The sequence below is a fragment of the Mycteria americana genome, chromosome 12 (assembly GCF_035582795.1).
Source record: "Mycteria americana isolate JAX WOST 10 ecotype Jacksonville Zoo and Gardens chromosome 12, USCA_MyAme_1.0, whole genome shotgun sequence".
In the NCBI taxonomy this organism is placed as follows: domain Eukaryota; kingdom Metazoa; phylum Chordata; class Aves; order Ciconiiformes; family Ciconiidae; genus Mycteria; species Mycteria americana.
This window is the reverse complement of record NC_134376.1, coordinates 19,564,238-19,588,079: the sequence shown is the minus strand read 5'-3', so window position 1 is coordinate 19,588,079 and position 23,842 is coordinate 19,564,238. Positions and strand designations below refer to the sequence as shown.

The window sequence follows — 23,842 nt, the reverse complement described above, 5'->3', positions numbered from 1 at the left end:
AAACAAGGAAAGAGCAAAGATTCAAGTGTTTTAACCTACCTTTTGGGAGATGCAACACTGCAAACAGGAGGGGTGCAGTAGGTATGGAATTGACAGAAGGAGAATGTACAAGGAGAAAGACAAAAAAAGATAGAAAACATCAGTGATTTCCTACATCCGCGACAAAGTGAATGAAAGGAGCCTGGAGAGAAACAAAGTAAGGTTTGATTCGAATCACCAAGCATGAGAAAAACAAACAAACAAAAAGACAGGTTAAAATATTTCCTATTTCTATTTTTTTTTCCTTTTTTGCTACCTGCTTGTAGTTATCTGATTGGAAAATAATTCATCATCTCCTTGCACAGGCCAAACATCTGGACAAGAGAACTCTCTCGCATCCTATCGAGCACTGGAGAAAAGTTCACTTCTCCAGCACCCACATCTGCCTACGCTGGGATCCAAACTGAGCCAAGTCCATAGCAGTACTGTGCCAAGGGATACTGAGAAGTTTCAGTATGTTTACAAAAGTAGCTAAGAGAGGATAAAAGTTTTTCACTAGCAACTCCGCCTGGTAAGGCAGTAACTAATGGCATTATTTGTGTACAAATTTACTATATTTTGCTTTGAAGGCATCACTGTTGTTCTGAGCAAGACTACCTCAACAACATTTAACACAGCAGGAGCTTCTGTGGGTTTGTTTTTTTTTTTTTAATTTGTTTTTGTTTGGGTTTTTTTTTTTAAGATCTCATTCTGTTGATGAAGAATATACTCAGAAAGGATATTAGAACTCTTCTGAACTTCAGTAGAGGAAGAAAAGCTACACACTGAAGAGTTAATACTTCTGGTTGCGAATCCCAGATACAATGGTCTGGACTCTACCCAACGTGACATTCCAGTGGCTAAAGGCCTTGAAATACTTGAGACTGACAGAGCAGTCTCTTCCAAGATATGAGCAAGATAAAACACAAGCAAATTGTAAACCAAACTGTGAGTCTAAAAATAAACTGTTGGAAAAAACTGGAGGGAACTTTACATGTATTTCGGCACATGAAAGAGGTTCAGCTAACATTTACATTATTTTATAGGCTGAAACCTGGTTAAATATATATTTCAATATCATGGAATGGTGTCTGTTTGCAACTACTGTGATTAACTCAGCAACACGACTGTCTGTAAGATCGTAATACATTAGTGGCTGGTACCTTTTGATTTTTAAAGATTTTGAGAAAATGAAAGAGAATACCAAGTTCTAGATACCATGCTTACTGACCCCAGTAGACTTCTAGAAGCCATCCTCCCTTCAGAGGTCAGGACAGCTGATAAAATTGTTCAACACTTAAACTTAAATTTCAAAAGTGGTTGGGAGGAGTTTTCTGCAGTCACAGAAGGCCTTAGGAGAAACATAACATGTCTACAACACCAGTATTTACCTGCACATACATTTGCACTTGGCAAGATACTAATTTTGTTTAGATTAATTGCTGCCTTTTCTGTATAAATGGAGAGGTCTTTCAGCTAAGCTTTTTATTATTGTGGCTTTTAATACCACATTGGAGCAGGATTTCATTTACTAGTTTTACAGCTGGCTTTTCCTCCCCTCATTTCTGAAAAGAAATTGTGATTATGCAATCATCGTTTGGCTCAGTATCCTCGCCCTTCTCTTCCATGGTTCTTTCAAAATCATTATTTCTAATAGTACATGGACCTGTTACAAAATAGGTCAACTCCTACCTATGATTACTATACTCTTGACTTTCAGGCGGCTTGCATTCAAACTAATTTGAAGAGTAACATGTAAGACAGACTGATTTCTTCCTTGCTGTTAAAATAACTCCCCAGCTAAGAAAAACGTTCCCAGCTGGGACACTGTTTGTCTACTTACACTACAGAAACTGCTGAATTCACAGTCCTGGGCAGCATGAAATTGACATTTTATACAAATAATCTCATATTTAAGAATTAATTTTCACATTTGTTTGGGTATTTTTCTTCCAAGTAATTTATCAGTGTTTTTTCCAGCTTTGCTAAAATGCCTTTTAGTTTAAAAACAGCTTGTGAAAGACACTTTTGAGATACAATATTTGCAATTAATATGTACCTGTAAAAAGTAATTATAAATTCAGAGTAAGCTATGAGAAACTGCTTTCTTTATCTTCAGTTACACGTCTCATTACAATCCCAGCAATGCTGAATTTTGGGGCTGCTGACTTTTTCTGCAGAGAAAAAAAATCAGCAGAGATACCAGCATGTACCAGTAGAGCTCTTCTCCTTCCCCACCAGTAGTCACCCAGGACTGACTGACTGCTCATCACGCTGGGAAAACTCACTAGATCACTGAGGCTACCTGTAGTGAGAGCCCTACCTTTTCTGTTTGACCGTGATGCCCTTCTGCTGCAAAGCCTTCTCATTGGCCATCTGCAGAAGCTGGATCTCCTTCCGTGAGAAGAGGCGGATAGCAAAGGCTTTTTCCAAAAGCCTCTCCGGAGACACTGACTTGGCAATGTCTCTCACAAAAGCTCGAATGTCCTGCTGTATGCTGTCAGACTCTGTGGGCTGCCCAGCTCTGACTTTGTGAAAAAATTTCAGAAGAGCCAGCGCAACACGATAGAGAACTTTGTAGCCCTCCACCAGAAACACGTCAAAGACCCGAGCAATGTATACCATAGGCAGTTCTCCGAAGAGCCACCGTTGCCAGTCAGAGTATACCTCCAACACATCCTCGGACACTGCTACCATCAGCTTATGTGCTGCCTGACAGTATTTGTTAACCAGGTCACCAAAAGTCATGCAGGAGGACTCAAAAGCTAAGAATGTCTGATCAATGAGCCGCTTAGATGGGTCATTGCAAGCAAGGATGCGACAAACCTGTTCAAAGCACTCTGCCTCATCTTTGCTGTAGTGGAGGAGCAAAGCTATCACAGATGGCAGTGCTGGGCAAAATGATATGTCTGGGAACTGATTTGCAATGCACAATATAATCTTCCTGACCGCCCCGATGCCTTCTGCATTCAAGCAGTACGTGGGGACCAGGCTGTTATCCACAAACTCTGGTAGTGGAAGGGAGCTACTGTTACGTTTTCCAACAATCTTCACAACAATGTCCCGGTACACATTTGCATCTGGGGTCACTGTGCGGCACGGGATATTGCTAATTAGTTTGTGGTACACTTTGGCTCTCAGAGAGTGGTTCTTGGCCCAGTAGCCCTGCCGGGCCAGCTGCTTGAGCTCCTGGAACTCTGTGCAGGTTAGCTCCTTCGCATCCTGGCTCTGGACAGTAACATCCATTTTGTCCCAATCCACAAAGCGGTTGTATTCATCCATGGCTCCAGGAGAAGCATATCAGATAAATCATGAGAATGGAGACCTTATTTGGTCATTAAATGACTTGCAGCTTTTCCTGCAAAAGGACAAGTAAAATAATAGAGGCTTGAGTAACAGGTAATCTCCCATTTTCTTTAGGAACACACACATACGTTCCACTTGTATGTGTACTTGCAATGGCAAAACTGTTTTCTAAAGCAAAGAAAGTTGAAGATACATGCCTTTTTATTTTTAAGCCAAGCTTTACTTCCATTCTGTCAATAACTCGTACTGAAGCAATTTATCAGTGGCCAGCCAAGAGGTTGATTCTGAGGACATCTCGACAGGAAGTTGTTTTCCCTAACTAAAGGTCCAAGCTGAGGCATAGACCTTTATGTTAACTTCTCACTTAGAGAACAGAATCACAGAATCACAGAATCACAGAATCACAGAATCATATAGGTTGGAAAAGACCTTTAAGATCATCGAGTCCAACCATAAACCTAACACTGCCAAAAACCATCACTACACCATGTCTCTAAGTACCTCATCCAAACGTCCTTTAAATACCTCCAGGGATGGCGACTCAACCACTTCCCTGGGCAGTCTGTTCCAATGCTTGATAACCCTCTCGGTGAAGAAAAATTTCCTAATATCCAGTCTAAACCTCCCCTGGCGCAACTTGAGGCCATTTCCTCTTGTCCTAAGAGGAAATGAGAAGCCTCCCACTTCAAAAATACCCATTGTAAAATCTGTTCAATTTGCAATCTCTCCTCCTAATTCTCTGGGGAAGTAACTATTATTTATACTACAAGGATGCAGTCTCACAAGCAGCTTACACTGTTCTAAGAGTGCATGGCCAGTGACAAGAGATGCTGACCTCCTGCTAGTCACAGCCACGTGTTCTGGTACAATTTTTCTTTTCCCTTGGATAAGCAAGACGCCCAGCTGTACAGTTAGCCAGATCAACAGTAGTGCCAGAACAAGGATGAGTGCAGGACTGAACCACCCTTTCCAATTGCAGTACAGGCTCACGTCAGCTTAAAACAACTTCATGAAACTGCTTCTTAATTCTCTCGAGTACTGCACTGGACTTCTGGTCCTGACCTGGCACACACTTCTATGATCAAATCACCCTCTAGAGGGCCCGCTATCACCAACATCAGAAGATTTAAAAACGCACACCACTGCAACAGCACCTGGAGCTCAAAGATCAGGTTCCAGCCTCTAGTTCCTCAAACCACATGTTTACATGATCTACCTGTTGACTCCAGCTTTAAAGTATGCCTGTGTCCCAGCAGACAGCATGACTGCAACCACTAATGGCGATACCTGAATCAGCTTTAATCAAGTCAGCACAAAACTAGAAGGGGAGATACAATAAAATGCACTAATAACAGCAGGCAACAGGTTTGCCCAATGCTGGAACGTCTCTGCCAACGTGTCCTCAGTGCCAGATTAAAGCTGGGAAGCACGTGGTCGTTGATGCTGCACACTCTGCAAAGGCAGATAATCCCTATAAAATGCAACAGGCCTATAAAACTGTTTTGTACAACTAAGACATTATGTAGCAAGGTTAAATCAACAAAACCAGTTACTGAAATGCTTCCAAAGAACCCTTAGTCATTCCTATGTCAACAGACTGGAGAATGCATGGAACTTGACATTTATCAGCATGGTCTTTCATATAACAGGTGCATTAAAATGATTTGAAACTCATAAGGTAGATACACCATCAAGACAGACTACTCATCTTCCCTACTTCACTACAGAAAAATAAACCAAACATTCTGCCTCAAGTAGACAGAAGTTCATAAACATACAATTAGCACTAGCTTGGACAGCAGTAAATTTAATTCAGAGTGTTAGATTCTGACTAAATATTAATCTGGGTATTTTGGGATCACATGCTGAAACTCCAAAATTTAACTCCTCTTTTAAAAGGTTGGCAGCAACACACAGGAGCCTTTCAGAGAAGGCTTTTGGATGGCTCTTCTCGACCAAATATTTATTTATTTATTTTAAAATAAAAAGAAGATTCTTTTTTAGTCATCTTTGTACAACGTAAGAGCAAAACAGAAATGCTCACCATTTCTTTTTGTTGTCTTCTTCCACTTCTGAAACTAATTCTCAGACTGTAATTAAAGGAGGTAACACGTTGTCCCGACTTCAGTTCTGAAAGTGAGGTATCTTACGATGTTCAGAAATGATGCCTCTCAGTGTGAGCTGAGAGCATGTCTTCAGGATATGCAAAGACAGTAACAGTAGGATACCAGTCCATCGCAGAGTCAATGTCAGCTCTGTGGAAGTTAACATTTTTCTGTCATTCTCGCCCTGAGAATCATAGGGAAACTCATTATCTTTAATTCAAATCCTAGAATAAGATCCTTGTGGAGAAGAGAAATTTAATCCTATTTAGCAGTGACTAAAGCACGGAGAGACGAACCATTCTTTTCACGGTCACTTCAGTATAGAAACTATTACTATCCTGTGCTTGCTGGAGTCTCCACTATGCAACAACTTCCCACTTCTGCCATCATCCCTTGGGAGCTGCTTATATTTATATTAAGGAGGGTTAAGTAAAATGTCCATCATATGAGAACTTCTAAGATACTCAGTTACATCTCTGCTGTTCTTTTTCCTATAAACTTTCTTCTCCCTCCTCCTTACTCTTTTCTGCCTTATTTTCTATCATTCAGAGACACGGGCATATTTAGAGGTTGCATCAAACAGTCATTTTTCCCTCCAGAAGTTACTGCCCATTCCAGAAATGAATGAATTTGATGAGTATGTGCTCCTCAGCAAGCTCACTGAAGTCCCTGGCTAGAGAATGGAAGTCAGACTGCCAGAACTTTTGATTTGAGCTTACAGTCTTGTACATACTTTGGCTAGGATAAATCTGCTGGGTCTGCAAGTAGGTCTGGCTGCTTATGCTTTTCAAAGCTCTAGTTGCTGCAAGAGAAAATGACAGCAAAGCAAATGGGCACTGTCAAGGTTGCCAGAGCATGACCTTAACTATGCTTGCAAAACCAACAGAATTAGTGTGCTTCAGTGTAATGGTGCATAGCTCCTGACACTGTGCCAACAGCTACTGTAAGCCTGCAGGCCTTGAATGGGGAGTATTTACTTGCCAAAGGAGAAGAGCCCAAGAAATCTCAGGAAAATTTCAGCCAGCCTTCATCTCCTCCTCCCACTCCTTCCGAAGCTTCCTCCATCCCTCTGTCCCTCTGGGTAAGTTCTCTCTCTTCTGGCAACCATGTAAAGAGCAATGTTCAACTCTGAGCTGGAGGGAAGAGGAGACAAAAGCTGTCTCATGTTCAGCAGCAAAGGGCTAGCTAGGCGGGGCTGTCTCCTACCCATCTCTCCTACCACAAGGGAGCAAGCACGCAGTACAGACTGTTATATTTAGAGGGACCACTGGGCTGGGATGTCAGTTAAGCAGTAGTGCATGCCTGTGTTGAAGTTCCATCTTCACCTAAACTACCTAGCTTTCACATATAAAGAAGGGGTGAGACACAGGCAGAAGAGAAAAAAACATTTTGGAATGTAACCATATCTTTATACAAACATTAAAGGCAAGCAGAGACACCCATTTATACCTCCTTATTGCAACAAATCTCTTTCCCTCTTGCTAAAGTAACTTCAGAGAAGTTAGCGTCATGTTGTGGTAAGTATCCTCTAACTGGACATGGGGACAACAGGATCAGCACCTGAACGGCACAGAACTGAAATGCTTTCAAATTCCTGTTAGAACAGAACTACAAGGGCATTGTAAAACTTAGCAAAAAAATTACATTACTCATAACAACGACAAAGCTTGAAAGTTATGTATACCTTATTTAAGGGGAAGCAGCCATTATCCTTTCTGATCAGACTGACTTTTACAAAACCATAGGAATTAACACAGAAGAACAGAACCAGGAGAAAAAGCTTTTTTCTTAGTAACTGCCACACAATTTTGAGATTGTTAGATCTATCAGTCTATAATGAAGCTCTTCAGTTAAGTGCAATATAAAAAAAACCCACACAAGGGATTAAATCTGGGGTTAATCCACGACAACAACTAACCCGGAAGGACAATTATTTCTTTCAAATCCAGCGTACATGCAGTACGCCACATTATTGAAATATTTACATCCTAAATTTTTAAAAATAAATTCCAACTTTGGTTAAAACCTGAGATTACGTGATTGGATATTGCTTTTAATAAACACAGGAAAGTTTCCTAAAAAAAAATATATATATATATAATTAATCAGGACAACCTTGCCCCTACTCCATTTAGGTATTCTTGCAACTTTGTGTTCCAAAAGTTTGACTACAGATTAATAGCTTATTAAGACACTTCACTCAAATCTAGTGTAGTTGGTCTATAACAAGAAACCCAAACTTTGAAAATAACATTTTTCATCTAAACCATGGATAGTTACACCACCTTTGATTCAGCTATTTGCTATGTACTGTACAGATACAGCTAGATACCGACAACCAAAATTTTGGCATGCATTTTTATAATGTGCTAACAGAAAGCAAATATTTTTGCTGCTCTAAAATCAAGACTAATACTAGACTCCCAGACGTGCAACATATTGTCTGCTGTTTATACTGCCGAGTAGTGATGTAGCCAGGGAAAAGACTCAAGTCTGCTCTCTTTCATAACCTCGTTAAACTAATCCATGCAGAAGGCACATGAACAGATAATGAGAACTGCTTCCTCAAGACTGCTAGTTATTAGTCCTCATCCCAGTAAGAGAAAATTAAACCCAAAACTCTGAGTAGATGATTTCCCATCCTTGAGGAATACTCAATCACGTCTGAGATCTTTGCTTCATACACCAAAGAATCTGACAGAAGAACAAAGCAACACAGTAATAACTGCAGAATAAAAGACAACTAGCAGACAGTTACTCTCTCATCCCCAAGTACTTCAGTGCATCCAGTTTTCCCCGAGCCCAGACTTACAGCAGCATACCTTGACATCTCTGCTACATGGATCTGGAAACAAGACTGGACACGACAGTGCTGTCCCCCCTTCCCCCAAACACTTCCTGATCAGAAGCATGTTTTGTTGCATCTACAGCTTCAGTTACTTTCTATGCCACACATCATTGGGGAAGATGTATGCATCGGAGCCAAAATTAAGCACTCCATTTAGCACTAGAACAAGCTGAACACAACTAGCTCATCTTGTGTAGGAGAGCAATTTGGACCACGTTGATGCATTCTGGAGTGATGATCCTTTTCAGTAGAGTACACAGAGTTCAATTGGATTGCTTTAACGAGGTTAAATGCAGTTCGATCTCTTCATCATTTGCCCTGGGCACTGCGTACAGCACAAGCTGGGCTCCAGAAATACAATTCTGGATAATGTTCTAATACTAGTTTACCAATAACAATAGGGGATTAGTTAGCTGCTCCCCACTGGTTTTTGATATTCTTTTGGGACAAAGTCTAGAAACCTCTCACTTTCCTGAGTACCTAGTAGATAGAAGAGTACACTAGAGGGCAAATAATTTTAGGCATCTAGATGATTTCTCTTGGGATGTCATCGTTGCATACGAAGCACAGTCACAGAAGGTTTGTCCTAGAATCCCATGCTTTCATTCTTAGGAAACTACTACTGTCTTCTTAAACAGGGTCTTTAAGTTATCTGTGATTAATCTATCGTGTACTTTATTACAGTCAAAAGTTCAGACACACAATGAGCTCTTCACTGCTGGCCACATAAATGACAGTAGCTTATATTTAAGAGAATGTGTATACCTTATATCTGCAAGCACTTCAAAAGAAAGCAGCACCCCTTCCTTCTCATCCCCGGCTCTGGGATGACACAGGTACTTCTAATGCTCAATCACTGTTGATACTGTGAGCTGTACTGATCATTAAGATACCACAGAGGTACAAAATAAAGACAGAAAAGCCAAACAAGATAAAAGTCTGGAAAAAAAACCCCAAAACACTCTTGTTGAAAAAAATGGAAGAGAAAAGAAATGGTTAATGGTTCCACAAAGGGTGAAAAAGGTTAAAGAACAGAGCATTGTAAGAGGATACTGGATGGTAAATGTTATCAAAGACTAGATCAGGAGCTTTCTGTCCTGCCTAAGTCATAAAAAAAACAAGGAACAACTAGTGAAATTAAAGAGAGGAGACTTATCTTTTTTCCCTCCCAAACCAAAAGAAAACTGCATTTAAGCAGCAAAACTATTTTACACAATGTATTAAAAGTGATCCATTTAAAAAAAATAAATCTGTGAAAGTAGTGCAGAAAAATCAGTAACATTTTCCTACTATATGGACTGTGTTTTCCTTCTGGTTTCTTCCAAATTGTAAGAATGAAAAAATCCCTCACATTGAGCTAATTATTCTTCTTCCCTTTGTTTCAAAAACTGACGTAACTAAAAACAGGTCTCTGTTCAACAGCAAACTCTGGCTCTGAAAAATTTTACACTGAACGTGCAATCTTCAGTCTTCAATCTTTTTTTTTTTTCTTTCCCTAAACACCTCAGTTTATATCTTTCCCTGTTTGGAAGTACAGTTTACTACGTGCAACCACAGATGCAGTGTAACTGTCAGTGAAAAGCTCTGACATGGTAGCAAATCCATACGCAATAAAATAATCCATTTTCCTGCTCTATTGCATTGAATGCTGTCAGTTTGACGTCTATCACCTCTACATCTCCCTCCACTACAAACATTTACTGGCAGAAAAATATCTTTAAACATCTGTGCTTTGAACTGTTCTCCTCTTAGACATGATGTCTGCATTTGTTTATGTTGAACACAGATTTATTTCTTTTCCTCCTATCTAAGCCTTCTCTACAGGAGTACATGTAACCATGTTTTATTTCTTAAGGGTTTAGAGTTTCTTTAGGTCCACAGCAGCAGCAGACAGCACGAAGGGAAACACACGTAGATGTTTTACAAGTAGAAGACACAATCTTAGGTGTGACCTTTTCTGATACCTAAGAGAGACATTTGCCAAGAAGCATTTCACAGACAAAGGCAGCGTTTATGGGTTATTAATATGAGTAAACCATTCAGAGGTTAAAGAGCACATACCTCCTAGACCTGTTCCTCCCACTGTCTGACCAGTTTCAACAGTATGTGATTATACCTTTTCAATAGTTTTTCAAACTGCAGTGAGTGCAGGTCCCAAAACTAATGCAGCCTGACTACAACATCACAAGCTTCCCAGCTAACAGGAACCCCCTGGCCTCAGACTGCCACGGTTAGTATTGCACTGAGAAAGAGAATGCAAGCTGCTTTATGGAGATGAGCACACCTTTTACAAAGCCCCATACACCTTCCTACAGACAACCTCAGCACTGTCCAAGTCATGATCTGTACCATACTGTAACTGGGTTTTTTTTGTTTTTATCCTTCTGTTCTCTAAAATAGTAGCCTTTTCCGTGTAGGATTTAACGATACATCTGCTAGGTTGGGCCAGGTAGAATAAGGAGCCTTGTCTGCAGGCTACAGGGAAGCCTTTGTTGTTCAAGTGCTGTACAAGCAGAACTAGCTCATCACAGTCTCACCCTGTATCTTATCAATACAAATATACTTTCCATTCAAATATATATACATATACACACAAAACATACATTGCACATATATTTGCATGTACATATACATATTGTATATATACAATATATAGACAAATATATATCCCATTTTTTAAAACTAACGATCAAATTCAGATTCTTCACAATATTCACTTTTATCAAAAACATATCCACACGGATGAATGTTGTACATTCTCTCTTGCAAAAGTTTCAAATACGAACTGTGCCATTTAAAGTCTGTTAAGGAAACAGACCAATGCCCCAATTTCCCACATCACCTTTAAAACAAAACAAAAAGACAATTTAATCAAAGCAGTGTAAGTATCAGTGCAGATACTTACGCCAATTTAATTCTTCTGTTAAATTAACTGATAGGACATGTTTGTATTGATTTAAGACTTCCCAGTGCAATTTATGAATATACAAAGCCTTAATCTGGCAATACTGGAGAGCTTAAGGGATACCTACATTAGATTATGGGCAGATGAACCAGTAACCCTGGGCTAATTGAGCACACAAGTCCTTACTCTCTTAGCGAGCCTGTGGAAATTGCTGGATGCACTCCTTGCCTCTGTAGTAAGGAAATGGGGAGGGACACTCTAGTCACACCAGCAGTTATCACTGGATCTTTTTTCTTCCACAGTAAGTTTTGTGCTCCCACAATTTCAGCCAACAGCTAAAAACAAGGTAGGAAAACCTTATCTCGACTACTTCATTATTCTCTGCACTAATGCTAAGGGTGTAGAAGTTTTCTTCTGGAAATCAAAAGCCAATTTACAGTAAGATGAGCATATGAGAATTACAAAGTTAAAGCTGTCATTTTATACAGGTTTTATTTCCTTCCAGCTCTGCAAAACCCTACAGATTTTCTCCCTTCCCTCCAAGACTGCTCAGAAGACAAGCTTCAATAATCTGGTATTCCTGAAAATGGATTACCCCTCTCCTGAAATAACACAAAGGGTAGATTATCCTACACACAAGAAGAGAGTTCAGACACCAACATCAAGCCCGTTTCAAATACACTTTACAATTAAAGGAGGACCTGATCTCAGCAGAATACCAACAGTTGCACTTCAGGGAACTTGAACAATATATCGCTTCATTTTGATACTTATTTCTGTAGTCTTTCCAAAGTCATGCTCTATTAGAAGTCAAAGACTAGCAACAAACACCTCCTCTGGAGCAGCAAAGGTACAGAAAAAGCATTTAATAATGAAAAACTAATCAATGTAGAATCCCAAACTAGTCCTGCATTATTTTTATTATGATTTTAAAGTAAAAGTGCATTTATAGCAACAGATCAGCTGAGTTTATAACCTTACTATTAGTGTATATTGCTAATCTCTAGTTTTACCAGTGGGGCAAAACTTTGGGAAGACTAGCCCTGTTAGAAGGCCACTAAGGTAGTCAAGGGGCCAGAGCACAGGATATATGAGGCCTTGCTGTTGATGCTGTTCTTTAGCCATGTGTTTGTTCTGAGTAGACCTAAAGGGACTTAACATACCTGACATGCCTACTCCTCTATCAAGTGTCACTGCACTGGCCAATGGGTTCAAAGCTTCTCAACTGGAGGAGAGGGCTTACAGGCATATTGAAATGTAAAGCAGGAGCAGGAATCTTGTCTCCACTTGGAACCAGATAATAAGGCAAACATTTTCTGTATGCAGTGAAGATACTACCAAAAAAACCCCAAACAAAATAAAGAACCCCAACACTCCTCTGTCCCCTAGACTGAAGTGCTTTTATTAATCCTTACCTTAGAACTTGTCCTTGTATAGATCTTCTTATGACTTACTCCCTTCTGCTGTGCCTGTTGGTGTGGGGAAAAAAAATAAAAAAATTAGACTGTTTTTTAAAAAATGCATTGGGGAACATTCAAGTACATCAGGTGCACCACTGACCTCCACACCTTTAAAAAAAAAAAAAAGTATCTGCCTGCACTTCTGCATGGCTTCCAACCTTCACACTTGCAATTGCGGTATAGAGAACACAGGACAAGTATCCTCACAACAGAGGAGCAGCTAATTAACCACATTATTAAAGTGCTTAGAGCATAAACAACTCCTTTCAGTCTCTAAAACCACAAGCAGCATTACCACTTTGGTATGTCTGTCATAAATACTTTTTTAGCTAATTTTTTCACTGTAGCTGACTGCTGTGTTTCCCCCCCGCCCCCTTCTCTACAGGAAGTACAAAATTCTGCATTAAACAGGCAAGCTCTGAAGAGCGTCTCTCTTCCTAGGACTAATAGAGGTATTTGCTGCACAGGCAGGGGATTTTAGAATACCAGCTCTGCAGCTTACAGTATTTAGATCCCCAGTTCCAAAATAAAAATAGCTATATTCTGAAGATATCCAATGGAGTATGGGTTTAGATGAGTTGACCTGCTGAGGGTTGATATACCAGGCCCTTGTCCTATTAGGTAGAAAAGTTCGAACCAGTCTGATGAACATTATTTTTCTTTTCAAATGGATGATACTCAGCCTAGCAGTTTTTGAAATAACCCAGTTCTAGTTTCCTGCAAAATACAGTCATTACAACAACTTTGTGTACGAGTTATTTCTCCCTCAAGTTGTTCTCCCCTGAAAAAAGTAACAAAATAATCCAGTGTTGGTGTAGCTACACCAAAGTTACACCTATTGCTAACATAATGTAGCTGCATACACCCCAAGCACAATTAAGCACGGTCGTTAGTACAGATATGAGATTTCTTCTGAGTTTCTTTCCTGAGACAGTGGGAATCAACAACACATGGTCCTTTGCAACATGTCTGAAAGTTCAGGTAATTGTCCTCTAATTTTAGAAGTTTAAGCCACAGGACAACAAATGAGATACGGTAAAGCCTAAGAGCGTGAACACCACAGATACGAGCACTTTCATGTATTAATCTTTGAGAATTTAAAATGGTTGATTCCACAGCTGGACATCTCCAGCATGTACTCCCACCAATACACACGGACTCTAAGCAAGTCAATCATTAATATAGCGCAATTAGGTCTGTCTATTTTTATATAAGAAAGGTCACGTGACTGCCTGGTCAAGTACAAAAGGGGTAAACGGCTAAAGACTAGCATTACTTAGACAAACTCCTCTGCACATGCCCCCTCCTCAAGTCACACACTGTGCAAATGTGTCAGAATACTGCAATTAAACCTGACAATAAAGATACCCCCAAATCAGCAGACATTTAAAAGAAATTTTAGTTCTTTAATTCTCAGTCACAATTCAAGGCTATGTATAGATATAAATAGCTATTTTTCTTTCAGACCATTAACACAGTTTATGTATTTTGAGCGTGCACATACATCTATTTGCTTCTGCACGCATCCATACAGCCTAACACAAGCAGTTTCAGTGGCCTCTCCAACCTAACAGGCAGGGCAGGGTGCATTCTAAAGAGCTAGAAGAATAGTAAGGACTAAATTCATGGTCTGTTGCCAATAATTTGCTTGTCACTAACTCTATCCGGCTTCGGCACTGAAGCAAAGGCACTTACGATCTAAACGAATGCCAGGGTAGTATTATCAGATTGCAATAACCTTGGTGTTGGAGATGGTGAGAGACATGTGCAGTGTGGACTGGTTTGCTTTGCTTTCTTGCCTGCCTTAAATTTATGGACAGGGTAATTTTAGTGCAGGAATAGCTTTTTTTTTTTCCCAGGTTTCTTTACAGTCCAAATGACAAAGTTGATCAGGGGAAGGAGACTCTTTTGAGATTTCAAATTAACAGAATGAAGAAGCAAAGACAACCAAGGAGAGAAAACAAAGGTCGCAATAAAAGGAGAGAGCTGGGAAGAGCAGAGGTGCTTAAATGTGACAGGTCCACAGATAGCCTATTAGAAACATTTACTTGGCAGCATTTAATTATTAACAGCAAAAAAGAGAAGCAGAAAGCTGCTTTCCCTTGCATTCAAATTCTAGCTACAGGAACACCTGCAAACTTTCAAATATTAATGACAGAAAGACATTCAGTACAAAGATTCCCAATAGCTAATTATTGTGCAACACTATCCACAGCCATTTTGCAAGTTACAAAGGACATAAGTGTCATGTATTGCTTGGAAGCAACAAAGAGCTAACATAAAATGTTGCTGGAGTCCTTAGATTCGAGTTACCAGTGCTGTTCCTGCAACGTAACTATCTTAGAGAGAAGTCTTTTGCAACACGGTCTACCTGCTAGCGATTGCACAGAGAAGGAAATTCTAACAGGGAATTCCCTTTCCTGGTAACACAGAGTCCTAGATGCGATCCATGTAATTTCTGTGCTCTGGGTATTCCTGGATGCTCTGACAATCCTACTGGGATTTCCTGTAAGCCAGAAGAGCTTTCAGACGCTCCAGCTTCCTGTAGGAATTGGACACAAAAATGCAAGGTTTTAAGATAATACAGTTCAATATAGAACCACCCACCTCCCTCTCATCACAGCTACACAGCACCTGCAAGATATCGTCCCTCCTGCTGCCCTCAGGCACCACCTGGGGCTGGAGTCAACTAAGCATATTGCATCCACTTGGTTATTTGCTCTCCTGTTCGTAGGCTCAGAAAGGCTGAGGAACATTTTAGCATGTTCTAGTGGGCACCCTAAACCTGGTGTTCAGTTGGGTAGCGTTCTGGCAGCCCCAATATTCCAACAGCAATCGCCCGCTTAAGGATGTACTGTATATATATACACATATACATACATATACATGTTTCAGAGAGCAGTGCCTAGATAAAGTACAACATGAAAATAAACTCATAACAAAATTTTACTTTCGTGATAGAAATTGTAAAATATTCAAGAACGAAGCTGCAGAACACAAGCTTTGGGTTTAGAGAGCTCTTCATGTGAACATAAACTGCCCCTTGAACGGGGACCAGCTGGCAGAATAAGTGTAAATTGCGAGTATTCGGGTGAGCATTACCAGTAATCAGAGGAGCTGTCTTTGTCTCATCCCCAGGTCTTGGCACACTTTGCAGAAAAAACAAGCGTAACAGCGGAGAGGTTTGACCCGCGCATTACGCCAAGAGGCGCCCCCAAGCCACTTAAATGCCTTCGAGAGCCTGCACGCACTTGAACAAACTAAAAGCTAAATCCAAAGCCTCCCACGGCCGGCTCGCAGCAGAGAGGAGCGGAGAGCGCCGGCTCCTTCGGACACCGACAGCTCCCGGAGGTGCCACCGGTGCCACCAGAGCCCAGGGAAACGGCGGCTCGGGGCCGCGTCCCGACCCTCCCCCGGCAGCTCCTCCCCAGCCACGCCAGCCCCGCGCGGGCACGGCCAGCGACCCGCGGCTCGGCACCGGGAGCGAGTCCCGGCGCGGCGCCCGCGAAGGGGGGCCCGACGAAGGCCGGGCTCGGGACAGGCCCCCTCCCGGTCCTGCCCGGCCGCTCGCCAGGAAGGCGCCGCCGCGGTCCCGCCGCCCGGCACCGAGTTCCACCCCCCGCCCCCCCAGATCCCGGGGCTGGCGGGCCCCCCGCCTCCCGGCCGCGCTGGGGCCGCCCTTACCGCCGCTGCGCCTGTCAGGCCGCCTCCGGCGAGACCGGGGAGCGAGCGGCTGCTGCGCGCATGCGCAAAGGCGGCGGCGGGACGGGCGCGCGCATGCGCTCCGCCGGGTGGCGCGGGCACGTGCGCGGCGTCTCGGGCGTTGAGGCCGAGCGGCCGCGCCGCGGCGGGAGAGGGGCTGGGGCGGGGCGGCCGTAAGGGGAGCCGTGAGGGGAGCCGTGCGGGCGGGCGCCGAGCGGGGGGCTGTGAGGGGTGCCAGGGGGCTGTGAGGGGTCGGGGGGCGGTACGGGGTGTGGGGCAACGGTGAGGGGCGGCAACGGTGAGGGGCGGTGCCGGCGCTGCAGTGTTGGGTAAGGAGGCCTCGGGCTTGTGGTTCTGCACTGGAGACTGCAGTATTTGCCAGCCTTGCAGATGCTTCGGGTGAAAAGCTCAGTGCAAATATTAGATACAATTGTTGCTTTAAGAACACTTTAAGATCTGAATAGTTTTGTGCTCAGTTACAAAGTGACTGGCTTTTTGCAAAGCCTGAAATGGGCGGGACAGAAATGGGTTCATTTTAGAGATGAAGGACTTCCACAGTGTTTATTTGACTTGACTTGGCAGCAGTGCTCTGTTTACGACTGGATAAATAACTGCCACATTAAAGATTATTAACTAGGAATGCTTAAGTGACCAATAAAGCACTAATCTTTTATATGGCGTTGTAAATGTACACAGCTTGGTAATGCAGGCTCTTGCCAAACAGATAACAAATCCCTTACCCGTAAGGTTTACAATCTAAAAGAAACCATAAGGGACCACAAGGAAAGTACAAGACATGATAATGAAACATAAAACACAAAGAGGAGGTGTAGCCATTGCAGCTGTATTTTAAATGGGGTCTTAAGAGGATTTTCATATTTATCTTAAAGCTACTGGGCAGTGATCAAAAGCAAGATAGACACAGTGTCCATTCTGCCAGAGGCAAGTGGTTAGTAGGGTCTCGGGCACTGCGGTGAGAGGCAGTGCTGCGTACCCTGCCTCTGACGGTGGGTAGTGCTTCAGAAGGCAGGGCAGTCTCCCTGTTTCAAAGAATGGCGAAGCTCATAACTGGCTGAAAGCACTAAGCAGTCCTGTTAATATGCGCTTCCTTCAGGGCTTCCTTGTGACTAGCTGATACTGCTGTGGAGAGCAATGAACTTGTGTGGTGGAAGCACATGATAGAGCCATTTCCAGAAGCTGTACTGAGAAATCATTTGTTTATCCAAAAGTAAGTTGGAAATATAATGTATGATTTTACATTCACTTGTGTTTGGTTCTGTATGGTCCTAGAGGGCACTTACATACAGGGAAAGGATTATGTTCCCTATGCCAGATGAAGTTGAGCTAGCAAGGAAAGCAGGTTTAGAAGAAGATGAAAGTAGATGGAGAGGTGGGGGAACAGAGATAAGCATGGACAGTATTTGATAAGATTTTGTAGGAAGATGAAAAGCTTCAGTATTTATAGCACCCTTTCACTGTAGTACGTGGGGCCTATGTAGTCTGTATGTTTGGGCTCATGGTGCCCCTCTGAGGTAAAGCAGTGCTGGTATTCCTGTGTTTCTGCAGGAAAACTGAGGCAGAGAGAAGGTGTTTACATGGTGTGAACAAGGCTGGAATTGACAGGCTTTAGAAAAGCAAGACCAGGCACAGGGAGATGGATTCGACTTCAGGAATTTCTCTGATGAAGTGTGAACCATGATTTGAACTGAACATACCCTTTAGCAAAGAACTGTTCTCAGTGTTCAGAAAGTAGAAGTAATTGAAGGCTCAGTGGTGCACTATCAAGAGATATTTTAGGAGTATAACAGTGACACTTTTGTCACCAAAGTCCCTACATTGCTGGATGGTTTTACCATTCCAGTAACCCAGGTGCCATAAGGGATAGTGTTCAAGGAGGCAGAGCCCTGCACAGAGATAAAGTCAATGCGGGGAGATCTTTCAGAAGGGGGGCCTGTGTCATGGCAGGATAAAAGGAGACGGCAGCCTGTGGACTAGTAGAGGTTGAAAAAAAGGCAGACGATGTGGACAGAGTGGATGCTGTGTACTGTCTTAAAACCTTGGAGACTGCATGGGCATATGAATAATCTTCATTAGCCTGTACTCAGGCTCTTGGACTGTCTATGACTATGTGAGAGAGAGGGTAAAAACCATGCTTGACTAGCTAGTTGATGGCTGATGGAAAACATGTTTGAGTGCATCTACTTTTCTTCCTGGAGAAAGGTGTCCATTGCTGGCAGCTTTACAGAAGCCAAGGAATGCTAAGTCTCTAGGTACTAAACCCTGCAGCGGCTCAAATAAAGAGCAAGACCCAGTGACCCCCTGGGCACTGAGGGCAATGAGCCTGCAAGGGCTTTCTAGGGATAAATGAAGGATATTCGTTTATAGGGCTGCCCATCAAGAACTTCCCTGAATTTTGGAGAACTTTCACATGGTATGAAATAAGTAGTTCCACAAGTGCAGCGTTCAATGAAGCCTGTTTTCATATGGGTTTGTGTCTTGAGGGTGGCTTCTCTCTCTATTCTCTGAAGACTAATAACGAGTAAGCTCATACTGAACCATTTCTTTGTGTGTGGATGCTATTCCACCTAAGTATTCGTTTTCCTGAAGCGTATTGGAACAGAAATTTCTCCAGTGCATGCAGCTGTATATCTCTCATTTTCTTATGAAACCAGGATGGAGTTATGGTCTAGGCACTGGATGTAATGGAGTCTTTTTGGCAGGGGCAATGGAGGGACTGGAAGGCTGGATTGGGAAAGGATATGAAAGCAAGAAAAGAAAAGAAAGTGAGGAATGGCTGAGTGGGTGGAATGGGCCATCACACAGGAAAGCTGTCCATATGGGTGTCCAACAGCCTTGGAGAGGAGGCTAGCATTCGTAGGGCAGGCAGGAGAGCAGCTGGAGCATCAGCAGAGAATGCCAGGATGCGCAGAAGGGACTTAGGGCAAACCCTGAGCTGGGCTAGTAAAACTGTGGCTTTGCTGGTCTTGCAAAGTGCAGGGCTGCTTGCATGGAAAGCTGATAAGCTTGGCAAAGTGTGACCTCCTGTGGGTAAAATTGGGAATTACCATGGGATAATTAAGCAAATCCTTTTCATATCACGTGCCAGCATCTTAATGGAAGGTTTGCCCAGTGGTGTGGATCACCTTATCTTCCACCTGCAGCAGTCAGACCTCGTTCCGCCCCTCTGGATGATCTGCTGATGTTCCTCCTGGCAACGAGGGTGAGGCTAAAGCCAAAGGTGCCAAAATTGGGAGAGTGCTGGTGGATGTTTTAATGACACTGAAAGGGACACTGTCATGAAGGTGGCCACGTGTTTCTCTGTGGCTCCAAGAAGTGCTCTGTGGATGCTATGTTTTCCGTGCGGTTGGATGTGTTGCAGCCAGCTTTTCCTGTTTCTTTGTCCCTTCCCTCTCCCCAGCTATGGTACCTCCTGCCTTCTAGGGGTGGGTAGTCACCTTATTGTACCATGAACGCCATGGGAAGGGTTAGCTTTTGGTACTAGGTGATCCTCTTGGCATGGATAGGGGATTTGTTAGGAGGGCATTAGCAGCCTCCCTTCTGGATGACTTAAATCCCCCTCCTCCATCACGGGATCAGGACATAGCTGTGTGGCAACGTGTGTAGTACACTCTCAGCATATTCCATCAGGTATTCCAAAACGTGTGGTGATTGCCTGTTAGCATCTGGCTTTGGCTGCAGGTACTGCTGGTGCATTAGATACCCGGTAGGGTCAGGTCCACAGAGATCCCTCTGGCTGTTGGGCACCTTTGGGGCACTCTTTCCAGCTCCTGACTATCTGGAGGAAGAGAGTTCATTGCAGAGGGATCTTGCATGTGGCAGTTTGCCTCCCTGCACTGCCTCTACCCATGGAGTGCCTGCCTGATGACCTGTGGGGTCTCAGGGAATGGCTTATTTTCCCAGGGCTTTTCCTGAGAGGGTGATTTTGGAGGAGTTTGGTTTATTGTCAAGTGCAGGTGTGTCACGTGCTACAGACATGGATTGATAACTAAATGTTGCTTGATTTATGCCCTGCGCTGTCTTTGATGTTGTCTTGGTCCCTTCCTTTCCCCTGTACTCCTCTGCACCAGCCCAAACACAGCACTGCCTCTTCTCAGGGGACTTACTGGCTTTCACCAGGCAAAGCAGGATCTGGTTTTTTTTGGGCAGTGATGTCCCTCATAGCATTGTGTCTCTGCCTGGCAGCTGGCTCTGGGTCTTGGGTGCATTTACACGTAGTGTGGTGGACTGGGAGCGGCAAGGGGCCTGCAGAGTTCACAGCAGAGGTGGCTGGGCAAGCATGTGCAAAACCAGGCTGCGATGCCATGGCTTTGCTTTCTGGAGATTTGACAATAGGCTGAACCCACCTGGGTGAAGGATGAGAAGAGGATGTGGTGCCCAGAGGGCCTCTGGCTGGAGTGGGTTCCTTGCTGTCCCAGCCAAACGGCCAGGGCAGGTCCCTAGCTCAGCCTGTCAAGTAGGCTTTGCATCAAAATCCATGGCACTGGGTGCTCTCAGACCCGTCTGTGTTGTCCCTTAGGGCAAAGCAGAACCTGCAATTAGTGTTTCCAAAAGGTGTGAAATGGAGCCAGAGCAAAAGCACGCTTGGTGGGTGCTCTGACCCAGGCCTGGTCTTCGCAGCCCTCACACCTGTGCCGGAGCGTGAATTGCCACTCTGTGCCGGTGCCCCTCACCCCCTCTGCACACTCTGTTTTCATTAGCGCGTGCTCTTGGGTTAAGGACCGTTCTCACTTCCAGCTGAACAAACACTTTCCATCGCGTGTTAAATCCAGCCTGGTGCTAATAGGCGTCTCCCCCTGCCTTCCTCCCTCCCCTCTGCCACCTTTTGTGCAGTTGGCAGGACAAAAAAGTGGCGCTATTACCTGACTTATTATCGGCACGGGACTGTAATTTATGGCGTATGCTTGGTAAAGTGCCATGCTGAAAACATTTATGGCCCACTTAGAGCCCTGCGGGGTGGTGGGGAGGGCAACGGCTGCGGAGGGGAAGCCAGTTGTTCCACCCTTGCAAAATACTGCACAGCCTGAAAGCTTCCTCCACCTTCTGACAGCAACACTATGGGCAGGCAGGCTCAGCACCCCTGCCCCATGGGTGTCAGGCCAGGTTGAGACACCAGTGTCCAGGACAGACATAAGGCCTTGTTGTCCTCAGGAAACACACAGTTTTGCCTCCCTTTGCGCATTTATAAAATTTCCTATCTTTACTGCTTCTGGTCCTGTACAGTCTCACCCCTCAGGCCAGGACCTCAGATCCTGCCTTCCTTATGTTCCTCATACATGTGGCACCTCCTCCTTCCTCCCCAGGCTCCAACACCCTGCCCTTTTGTGGAAGAACAAATGCCAGCCTGCTCAAGCTGCCCCATGTGCAGCAGATCAAGCACAGGAGCTGTGAATAACTCCTCCTAAAGGAAGGCATTACAGCAGGTCAGCTGCTCTCTAGCAACAAGGTTCATGCTCTGTCTGAAGCAAACAACCCGACCATTTAGTGCACTACGTCTGTAATTGACCTGGAAATGTGCTGTGGAGAGAAGGGGACAAATGAATCGTCATTGCTGTAGGTGGGCTGGATTTGAATAGCAATCTAGGGGGCAAGGGAAAGTCATTCCCGGCAGCAGTGACTTTTCCAGTGATTGAAGAGAGACTTGTGAGAAATGGGACTTCATATCCCAGTCTTGCGATGTGTGGTATGGAAATTCGTCATGGAAGAGTGTTTTTGACACTGGGCTATTTGATTACTGAAAAGTTAATGTTGGGTGTTGAGCTTTTCTCAGGAAAACATCATCGTTCATCTTTTAAAGGTATTTGGAGCTTGGCTGTCTGCCCTGTCCAGTTGTCCTTATTCAAAGGATGGGGAAGCAGAGCATTGTCCAAACCATTTCGCCAGCTTCAGGAGCGCACTTTCCCTGAAGCTGCTTAGTTAGAGAGAGCATTTGCTGGGCCTGCAGTAAGCCAGGCTCTCTGTACGCTGTGGGAAAGGATCACATGGCAGTTTGTCCTCTTTCTTCGGGTTCAGTCTTTGCCAGCTGCTGCGTGAAAAGCAGGTCTTATGAGCCTTCTTCTTCAACAGTGCTGTACGGATGTGTGCTGGTGCTAAAGGAGATGTTGTAGCTGTGGTTGTGTTGGTGCGTTAAGTACCAGGTGCTCTCTGCTAGTTGCTGTCTGAAGGTTTGCAAGATAAAACCTTGGCAGTTGGATGACACAAGGAGTCGTGTGATGCCCACAACACCAAGCTAATGCCACTTCCAAACAGAGTCATCACCCCTAGCTGATGTTATTTCTGGACATCCTGTCCGAAGGGTCCGAGGCTGAGGTTTTGGTCCGGGAGAATGCCTTGAGCTGGAGTTGCTTCACTCGTGCTGTGGTTGGGCAGAGCGCATGTTTTGGATGGCATTCATTTCCCCAAACAGTAGCTGTCTAGAAGTTTGCCATCTGGTGTAATTTTGTCCTTTAAGCTCCATCTGTGCTGTGCAGTGCGGAGAGACTGAAGCCTTCTGCGAGTGAATCAGCTCATTTCTCTTAAGCACTGTCGGAAGGGAGCAGGTCACTCTGGAGCTACTTCTCTTTCTTCTCACTGGAGCTTAGATATTCAGGTGCCGAACTGGGTGCTAAAATCAGAGGAGGTAAAAGCCACTCCTTGCACTTTTTGTGTGAGCGAGGGATGGTGGGAAGCTCATTGTCCGTGGGGTCCGAGCCACCTTTTCGCCTTGTTCTGTTGACCAAGTTCCAGACACCCCATGCCCAGGTCAAATCTCCTTCCAGATCCTAGAAAGAGCCCCCTCTTTCTCAGACAGTGTGGAGCAGATGGGTGGCAATGCTAGGGCTGAATTCCACTGATAACAGAGAAGAAATGCTTAAGTGCATCCTGCAGGGTGAAAGCAGTTTGGCTGATAATAAAACCTCTGCTGAGTGTGAGATTATCCAATGGGGGGGTGGAGGGGAATGGCACAAAATACCTGTCTTAAGAGGGTTCACTGTATGTGCACCTGATAAAAATCATAACATGGGATCAGCTTTCTTCTCTGCTTGCTTGGCTTTTGGCATGCGTAACCAAGCTCTGGCAGGCAGGGCAAATTTCCTTCTCCCCGGGGTTGTTAAAAAAAGACCATTTCCCCATTTAAAGAGTGGGAGGGAGGTGGGGATGGAAAGGGGAGCTGAGCCAGGCAGCGGGCTAGCCCTGCCCACGCTCCTGCACGAGCTAGCAGAGCCTTGGCTCTTCTACCCCCACCGCTCTCCGCGGCGTTAGGCACGTGGGATTGAGGGGGGCTGGATGGGTATGAAAGCAAACACACATCTGGAAGTTCCTCCAGTTAATTGGGCAATTATTCATACCACTCTTGCTGGAAGCAGCCTGCTACTGCTGAGCCAAAACCAACAACAACAGACCATGGGCGTACTCCATCCCTGCTCGGAGTGGGGAGGCATGTGTGGCAAGGTGGGGCTGGGGAGGGCAGGTTAAGCAGTGAGGGCATGGACCCGCTCCT

The 23,842-nt window shown here is 44.1% G+C and overlaps 1 protein-coding gene across 7 annotated transcripts in view; it reads right to left on the bottom strand.

Moving 5' to 3' along the window:
• TBC1D24 (TBC1 domain family member 24) overlaps nucleotides 1-16,401 on the bottom strand; it is a 33,043-nt gene extending 16,642 nt beyond the window's left edge. For 2 of the 7 annotated variants that reach the window (XM_075515586.1, XM_075515592.1), the window contains exons 1-6: nucleotides 16,327-16,401; nucleotides 15,014-15,184; nucleotides 12,598-12,651; nucleotides 5,369-5,579; nucleotides 2,342-3,376; nucleotides 40-57 (exon numbers count right to left, since the gene is read on the bottom strand). In XM_075515586.1, the coding sequence (XP_075371701.1) occupies nucleotides 40-57; nucleotides 2,342-3,300 (977 nt within the window). In that variant the 5' untranslated portion in view covers nucleotides 3,301-3,376; nucleotides 5,369-5,579; nucleotides 12,598-12,651; nucleotides 15,014-15,184; nucleotides 16,327-16,401. Of the gene's footprint in view, nucleotides 1-39; nucleotides 58-2,341; nucleotides 3,377-5,368; nucleotides 5,614-12,345; nucleotides 12,469-12,597; nucleotides 12,652-15,004; nucleotides 15,185-16,326 lie in introns of all 7 variants that reach the window. The other 5 variants (XM_075515587.1, XM_075515589.1, XM_075515588.1 and 2 more) reach the window with 5 other exon arrangements.
• Nucleotides 16,402-23,842: the final 7,441 nt, after the last annotated feature.